Source organism: Triturus cristatus, chromosome 1_2 (genome assembly GCF_964204655.1).
Source record: "Triturus cristatus chromosome 1_2, aTriCri1.1, whole genome shotgun sequence".
Taxonomy (NCBI): domain Eukaryota; kingdom Metazoa; phylum Chordata; class Amphibia; order Caudata; family Salamandridae; genus Triturus; species Triturus cristatus.
Genome location: NC_140580.1, coordinates 342,154,860 through 342,164,009, shown reverse-complemented (window position 1 = coordinate 342,164,009; position 9,150 = coordinate 342,154,860). Strand labels below are relative to the sequence as shown.

The 9,150-nt window shown below is 45.0% G+C and overlaps 1 protein-coding gene across 1 annotated transcript in view; it reads right to left on the bottom strand.

Moving 5' to 3' along the window:
• Positions 1 to 1,138: 1,138 nt before the first annotated feature.
• The window catches only part of LOC146867289 (group IIE secretory phospholipase A2-like), a 56,290-nt gene continuing 48,278 nt past the window's right edge, over positions 1,139 to 9,150 (bottom strand). The window contains exon 6 of the mRNA XM_085604046.1: positions 1,139 to 7,371. Coding sequence (XP_085460172.1) covers positions 7,034 to 7,371 — 338 coding nt within the window. The 3' untranslated portion in view covers positions 1,139 to 7,033. The remainder of the gene's footprint in view (positions 7,372 to 9,150) is intronic.

Sequence of the window (9,150 nt, the reverse complement as noted above, 5' to 3'; positions counted from 1 at the left end):
TAAGGGGACACATGCTTCTTTTAGAAATAAGTTTCCCACTTGGAAACACATCAAGCGGTGCAGTCACTGGTCCCTGGTTGTCTGGCATTTTGCCCAGAGAGGAAGCTGAGCCTTTTGGACAACTGCCCCTTACAGACGGGATGCCACCCACAAATGTGGTCACAAAGCATTGGCACATTTGCTGGCTTTGCAGTTGCAAAAGCGGTTTATGCATGAGGCTCACAGTCTTAACTTACGAATATGACTTTGCAACCTTGAAAACGCCCATTGCTTTTTGGACAAAACACAAGTTGGCTTATTATGTTAAACATCCATGCTAAACATCCATTAGGAGTAAACTAAACCAATGATCTATGTAGAAAATAAATGGAACTGTTTTATATATTCATATGTGCCAGTGGTGTCCTGCGTATTAGAATGTCATATTCTACCTCACAGTATCATAAAAGGACATATTTGGAACTTTTGACAATTACCTTAAAATCTTTCACTTATGAACTCTGTCAGTGCCAAGCTTTGGTTCTGACCTGATGTCAATGCCAAGCTTTGGTTCTGACCTGATGTCAAATTAGGGCTGCAAAAGCAGGGCTGTGATAAGAATGAAGGCATGTCCTTTAGCAGGGCTCAGTCACCAGTAGAATTCCAAGTCCAGTTTCCAAATGGGAAACATCTACAGAAGTTTACTTTGGTATAAAAAGTTCCTCCTCTCTGTCATAGCTGAGACTAGTGTTGCTGCTTCCACGTTTCATTTTGAGTCACTTGGCTTAGCACATCAGTCACCATGATAGCAGAGAAATTTGCCAAGGAGGTTAGAGTTCACACCTTCCAGAGATTCTTCTATGAATCTGTCAAAACCTGGGGCAGGGGCCTCAGTGAACTAATGCATCCACTCCAGGAATCTGTTTGACCTCCTGCTTGCGGGTTCACACATTATTCACAGGCCTAGATAACGAGTGTTATTGAACAGCCAAAGACACCAGCTATTCAGTGCCCTAAGGTTTGAATGTGTGCTTTACAAATATACTTTATTTTAATAGCACTACAGGTACTAAAGGTAGGGAAACGTGACTTGAGCTATGTAGTTTCACACATATTAAAATATCCTTGTAGTTTAGTAAAAGGAAGATTGTCTACACCGTTTCTTGATGAAAATTAATACATTTATTATTGCCACAGTTAATGTCCCACTGGACCTCTCTCTCCCTCCGGTGCTAGCTTCTTCCCCACAGAGTTCACTGGTGTTGGCAAGTAGGCAGGCACTGGTGCTCCAAGCTCCAGGGGCAGGTGGTTTTGGATTTCCCTGGGTGATGCACCTCACCCAGCTGGGAGACTAACAGGCCTTGGCCCCAGTCCTGGTCAGAGGCAGAAGTCTTGCAGAGGTTCCCCTACTCACAGAGCCCATCTGGATGCTTGGCAGTTGGCATTTGTTAGAAATGGGGGTCTCTGCTTGGCAGTGGCTTCCACCGTGTACAAGTAGGGACCCTTATTCTAGTTAGGGTAAGGGATAGCACAGCTAAAATAACCCCTGCTCACCCCTTGGTAGCTTGGAAGAGTCGTCAGGCTTATGCCAGAGGCAATGTGTAAAGCATTTGTGCAACACACACACACACCAGTGATACAATAAATACATCAAAAAGGAGACTCCAAACAGTATTATATAAAAATACATTTCAGAATTACATATAAACATAGACCAAAACAACATGAACCAATAATTTCTTTGCCTACTAGGCAATTGTCATAACATCACAATCAGTGTAACAAGATTAATACTTTTATGTCACACACGTCATGAAAACACCCTCACTGCTCATACAAATGCAAATTCTGAAATAATACTCGATATACAGACACTGCAAGGTAAAAACGACACATATCTTAATATCAATCAGAACATATAATGCAGCAGTTAGGTTACTAGGAGAAAACACACGAGTCACCTGGTATCACCATCAGTTCTAGTTAACACCATAAACAAATCAGCAACAATACCACCATACAGGCCAGAACCCCTGCGCTCCTATTAGCAGGGTTACTGTGGTAATCCTTGTGAGCCTGATTGTAAAAGAACAGATGGCTTACTGATGTTACACATAGGTCGCAGGAGCACATGCACGCCTACTACTAGGGATATGGTAATTTAGGCAGTTTTCCTAATATGTGGCAAGTTTACAATCAGGGGCCTTCGTCAAGGACTCACCAAGTAATGCCACCATCAAGAAATTAGTGCCCCCAAGTACAGTCCAACAGGGCAGGGGCCACCTGCACACTGCAGGATCAGTGGAGAGACCTTGCTGAGTCCCACACGTTTGAATTAATCAAATGTAGCTACCCGTGAATGCGCATTCTAGCTATTAGCAAAGTAATTGCCCAGTACCGGGAGTCCGGGATGTGAGGCGGGGAAAATCCTTAGTATTTCCCCAGGGTCCACTTGCCTTTCTTGACAACTGCAGAGTCACCAGGGAAGGAGAGCGGGATGGCTACCATACTCCCCAGGGGCCGAATCACCCACTGCTCACCAAGAAATCTGAATCCAAGAGGAACACACCAAAGAAGAATGCTAGCAGGCGGGCCTCTGAAACGGGGCCCGCATTTGTGGAAGGTGGTCTTATTTACTAGCACCAGACTGGATTCTGTTTGGGGTTTGTCTGCGTCCTCAGCTACCGGGCCACGTTGCTGTGTGCTGTCTGCTGGGAAACACAAACAGGAGTGCTAAAGCGGATGCCGGCTTGTGCCCCGAGGGCACTAACTAGTACTTGTTTCGTCTAGAACGTTTATTCCAACAGAGGCACATCGAAGGGGGAATTAACAATGAGGCGCTCACCATGCCCTAATGTGAGAAACCAGGAGCCTGACACATTGCCCACCACACAGTGCCCACCACGCTGATGAAACAGAGGAGCGCTCACCACACACTGTCCTCTGGGGGCAAAAGAGCAGTCAGAAGCCAAAAGCCAGGAGCGAGTACAGCGCTCACCATGCGCTGAGCTCCTGGGAGAGCACTTGGGGCACAAAGGACCAGGAAAGGAGGTAGACAGGCCAGCACATTCAGGGCAGATGCAAAGTGCCAGTCCCTTCTGCAGCCCAGCAATTATTAGTCAGAAGACCAGCTCAACAAAGCAAGTAGTCCGTATGGCGGTTCTTCCTGGCAGCACAGCAGTCCCTTTGCAATGTGCAATATGTAGACCAGCAGCATCTGGTTGCAAGTCCCACGCAGTGTCTAAAATCATGGGGTCAGGGGCCTCTTTACTTATACTCAAAATGCCTTTGATTTGGAGGTAACTTCAAAAGATTCTTAGAAGTGCACAACACCCCCATTCAATCCCAGCCCTGTCTCCAGACATCAGCAGCGGGTAAATGAGGGGTTTGACTGAGGGCAGGGTCCAGTCTATTCAAATGTAAGTGTGTGATGGCTGTCTGGAAAGCATGTGCAAAACCCAGTTGTCACTCTGCCCTCGACGTGGATTGGAGTCAGGCTGCAAAGCACAAAGAGTCATAAGCACAAAGGAATACCCACTTTCTAAAAGTGCCATTCCCCCAAAAAAGGAATGAAAAATCCACCTACACCAATACACAGGATGTATCACCACTATTCCATACATAGCAAACATGGCAGCACTATTACTTTCAGATCAGAAATTACCACAGAAAGAAAATATCAGGGAATTACCAATGCAAACCTATAAGAGGAGCAGTACTCACAGCAGTGAGAAACCGCATAGGCTGTTTGTCACTACCTGGACAGGCCACACAATGAAGGCCCATGTCCTACCTTTTACCTACACAGCACCTTGCCAATAGGGCTACCTAGGGCCTATGTTAGAGGTGACCTGTATGTAGTAAAAGAGAGGTTTCAGGTTCGGCAAATAACTTTAAATGCCAAGTCACTGTGGCAGTAAACTGTGCACGCAGGCCCTGCAGTGGCAGAGGACTGAGACATGTTTGAAAGGTTACTTCTGTGGGTGGTGCAAGCAGCGCTGCAGGCCTACTAGTAGCATTTAGTTTACAGGCCCTGGCTATATGGGATACCACTGAACAAGGGACTTACAAGTAAATTGAATATGCCAAACAGGTGTAGATCAATCATACCATGTTTAAAGGAGAGATCACATGCATTTTAGCGTTGAATAGCAGTGGTAAAGTGCACAGAGTCCTAAAGCCAACAACAACAGGTCAGAAAAAAATACAGGGAAAAGGCAAGAGGTATGGTAATAACTGTGCAAAAAGGACCTGGTCCAACATCAATTGAGGGGGCCTCAAGCTCCCCTTCTTATAGTTCATTTCCAGACACCAATTGTGATTTAGGGTCTGAGTCTTTAAAGTTTTTTGTTGGGGGGCTACTTTCTTTGAAGTGTCACTTGGCTTGGCGCATCAGTCACCAGTGATAGAAGGGAAATTTGCCAGGGAGGTTAGAGTTCACACCTTCCAGAGAATATTCTATAAATCTGTCAAAAGCTGGGGGAGGTGTATCAGTGAACTAATGCATCCACTCCAGTAATGCATTTGACCTTCTGGTCTTGGGTTCAAAATGTGGTGGGTCCACTGATCATATGCAGACCCGGACAATGAGTATCATTGAATCCCAACAAACATCAGTTATTCAGTGCTGATATTTCCCAAAGTTTGAATGTGCGCTTTACAAATAGACTTTATTTTAATAGTACTACAGTAGTTAGAAGGTAGGAAAACTCGACTTGAGCTGTGTAGTTTCATACTTATTAAAATCTACTTGCAGAGTAGTACAAGGAAGATTGTTTACAAGGTTCCTTGATGAAAATTAATAAATGTATTAATGCCACAACTAATTCCCCATTGGACCTCTCTCTCCCTCCAGTGCTCACTTATTTCTCACAGAGTTAACTTGTCTTGGCAAGTAGGCAGGCACTGGTGCTCCTGGCTCCAGACTCTAGGGGCAGGGGGTCTTGGATGTCCTTGGGTGATGCCCCTCACCCATCTGGGAGACTAGCAGGCGTTAGCCTCCAGCCCTGGTCACAGGCAGAAGTCTTGCAGAGATTCCCCTTCCCGCACAGCCCATCTGGCTGCTTGTCAATATAGTCCATTTTGAGACACCAAATGTAATTTAAGGTCTTAGTCTTTGAAGTTTGGGTTGGGGGTCTGATGTTATTTTAAGTTCCTTCTCCTCTGCCCTGCCCTTCCTCCATAAGCATTCTGTGCCAGCAAGAGTGACTCTAGGTCTAATACCCCTCCAACACAGGCAATGGGAGTGACTAGAGGTTCACACCTGGATGTCAGCCACAGTGAAATGTGTATCAATAGGTTACCACAGGGCCTTTGCCCTACTTTTTATGATTCTCTTTATCAGCCGATCTCCTTCCTGAGATGTGTCAAGACCCCTCTCTAGTGACCTCTCTCTCTGAATCAAAGAGCACCATTTGAAAGGTGCTGGGGAGCCTTGCTGTGCTCCCTCCTGTGTGGGTCCCACCCAGCTCACAGGAATGCAGCAATCTACATATCTGTCTGGGGGGATTTCTCAACCTCCTTGTGCTCCTTAAGTCAGCCCTGGGTCTCCCAAAATGAAACACAGAATTTCCCATGGATTGTACCATTCACAGGTACACACACACATGCAAACACACACCCAGCTCATGCATACAATACACAAGCACTGCACAGCACCACATACTAACTAGATGTTGTTGAAGGGTGAGTTAGGTACACTGCAGCAGAACCTAACATGAGTGAGCCTGTAGGCCTCACTCAAGTAACAAATGTAGAAAGGCCTGTTCACTCCTGCTGCCACAATCACGTTTATGCTGCTTAACTCCTAACAAAGGCAGTAAGTAGCCTTTCGCCACTATAAGGATAGAGGTTTGCCATGACAACAAAAATCAGCACCAGGTATCTCAACATTGATGCAGCAGGGGCACTCGGGGCATGGGTGCACGTCCATCATCATGCAAGGAACGTTTCTGTCACAACAATTTGACCATTTTACTCTCTCTGAAGAAAACAGCATGTTATGGGTACATTATATGTCAGAATTTGCAATTCTCCTTCTTATAGAATGCTAGTATTATTTATTGTTTGTTTTGGTAATAAAGAGAGTGTATAATGCATTCAATCTCATCATTTGTAATGCAATTATGAGCAAATCTACATTGACAATGAAACTGAAGCAGAATAACCAAAAAGGATTCAATATAGAGGGCTAAGGAATTGTGGAGATAATAAGAATCTTCCAGATTGTAGTGGAGGGTGAGATAGAATACATTTACTTGGAGTAAGAAGAAGTCAAGTAATAGAATGGTGGGGTCAAAGAGAACACGGTTAAGGTTGCAGGGCAAAAGGGTGCGGTCAAAGTACAAGAATATAGTGAAAAGATAGATAAATGTTAAATTGTTTTGTGAAAGCATGCAAATCTTGCCCAAAATCCCAGAGATATCTGTTTATAACCTAGAGCTGGAATTGCACATACTGAGGACCTTATTTACAGTTTGGTGCATGGGATACTCCATCATAAACGTGATAGATGTCCTGTCTGCCATATTACATGTGTATTATAGCTTTGGCACTTAGAATGCAGCAGACGGGATATCCGTCACGTTTTGCCAGAGTTTTCAGCATCCAGTCTGCCACGCTCCAAATAAAGCCCCAAATCTCCTGACTTGATGGAAGGCACCTAATTGGCCAAAAATATATCTATTTCTTTAAATAATTTCCTTTCTAAAATATAACTTACTCAAGTCAGTGGGTAATTAATGTGCTTTTGGCTGCAGAGATCTCATCTTTACAACATGTGGAAGGGCCCATCCTTTATGAACAAAATATTACTCTGTGACTAGTATGTGTGAAATGGAACAGTCCTTAGGGAATGTAGGTCCTATGTATCATGAAGCGTCATCAGGCACTCATGTAAAGGAAGCTCTCTATATTGGGGAAGGTCAGTCTTACCTCACATAAAGCTGGACAGGCCGTCATGCGGAAGAGGGGTGCTCTGTAAATCTGAGATGTGGCCTGGGAACAAAATTTATCAGAGGGTCACCATTATTATGGGAATGGGCCACCCTGGCTTTTATGGGATGGGATCTTTGACCAAGGAGGGATGCTTGATAAGGTCTTCATGTGGAGGTGGAGGTTTATAATTTGGTGTTATGTCCTGTCCATCTCCTTTAAAGGTTATTGAAGCAACTGTGTACCCTGGGTTAGGTGGGAGGTTGTCATTGTCATTATGTGGGAAGGGTTCTCGAGATGGGGGCTGGCCTCTATATGAGCATTGTGGTATGCTTCCATTACAATATTTTTTGGGAAAACTAAATTTCTTCTGGCTGTACGTGCTATTGTTCTTCGCAAAGCACAGAGATGCCAATCGGTCACATTCGCAAGCCTTTTGCGCACAGGTTTTCTTGTTATCTGAAATGACATAAAAGTACATGTTACTCCACGAACTTAGGTACCCCTCCTCTGTCTTGTACCACTAACCCCCAGTATCTGTCAACCGATAAACTGTGGTCAATGTTCATCTCAAAAGCACCACTCATGAAAACCTCTTTCCACCCCAAGAACTCAGTAATCACTCACATGTTGCCTACTACTTCCTGAAAGTCACATTCAATCCTTAAACTATAGGCATTTTTAACTGCAAAGCAGCTGTACTAAAAGTAGTTGTTCCTCCATACACACAGCTACCACCCACAATGCACTGCCACCTCATAACTAGCAGTACCATGGTATAAAAACAGGTGGACTAGTCTACTAGTACCACACTGCTTATAGTCATATGTATATTTCTAAGGAAGGCTAACAGTAGTTTTTATTTAAATGCATGTCACTCATATGTGTATTTCTAACTGTAGTGAGTGCAGTTTGTACTTACTAGCATGACATTTCACATGTTTGAAAACATGTTTCTCTCCTCTTCAATATATACCGGTTTATGCAAATTATAGGTCAAAGGGATACAAGGGTAACTAATAATTATTGCCCCTTGAGAAAGAATGATAATAGGCCCCAAAACAGAGACATACCAAAACTGCTGGGTGACCCACTATCAGCCAACTACCCCTCTCTTTCATAGGAAGGTTCTTAGCCTGCAACCCTTCTGGCCCACCTGACCAGTCAGAAGCACTGAAAGGTTTGATTCTACATTGGAAGCTTAGAAAACTGCTGAAATATTCCAGATCTTCCATTTTCGAATCCGGCCAATCCACACTCTGCTCTGATAGCTGTACAACCATTCAGAAGAAGGATAAGGTTCCTTTTCCACGTAGTACATAGTGCACCCTTTCTCAAGTTTACACAGTTAAAGATGGACAAATACAAGAGCAACATCCTTTTTTGGTCCTTATTGCACCTGTAAACAGTCATGGCCTGCTTCTGGCTTGGTAGTGAGTCATAACCATGTACCTACTCTTATGTTTCCCCAGCATAAGCTCACTCTAATCCCTCTCTAACTCAATAGCACCTATCTGGCAAACCCACCTTCTCTGCAAATTTCAGAAAGCTCATAATCAAAACACAAATGCAATACCCATCACATAAACAGGGCTACTATCCAACTTCACATATATTCTCCAACACATCAGAACCTGTCAGTGGACTTCTCCCTTTGCTGCACAGCTCCGCCTGGTAGCTGCTGCCCCCATAGCTGCTGCTGAACCTCTGGTCAGTGGTTCGAGGTCCTCCTCCACCTGCAGAAGCCCACCTGCGCCTCATCCCTGGTGGTCTAGTGGTAGAGTGTCTGCTCCACTGCTGCGCTGCCCTATGTCTCTCTGCTCTGGGTTCTTCTCCTTCTTCTCTCTCTTCCTCCATGTCACTGTCTTTTTGTCACCTTTTCACTCTGCCCTGTTGCCACTTTTGCCTCTTTGCCAATTTTGCACATTTTCTTCTCTGCTGTTCCCCGCCGCTGTGATCCCCCGCAGACCCACCCCCCTCCAGTGCCACTTTCCCGCTCCTTGCATTTCCTGCCTCCTAGCTGTTCAGCCTCCCCTGCACACTACTTAATGGTGGCCAATGCGTGCCCCCCGGTACACCAAAGGCAAGCTGTCTGTGCCTGTCTCACCTGGACCATGTCCAGCACCAAGGAACCTGGTCCTCGGACCCTCCACCACTACGACACCAGCACTCTCTACGCCCTCAACCCTTGATGCCACACTGACTTTCGTCTCACAACTCCGAAAGTCATCCATGCCC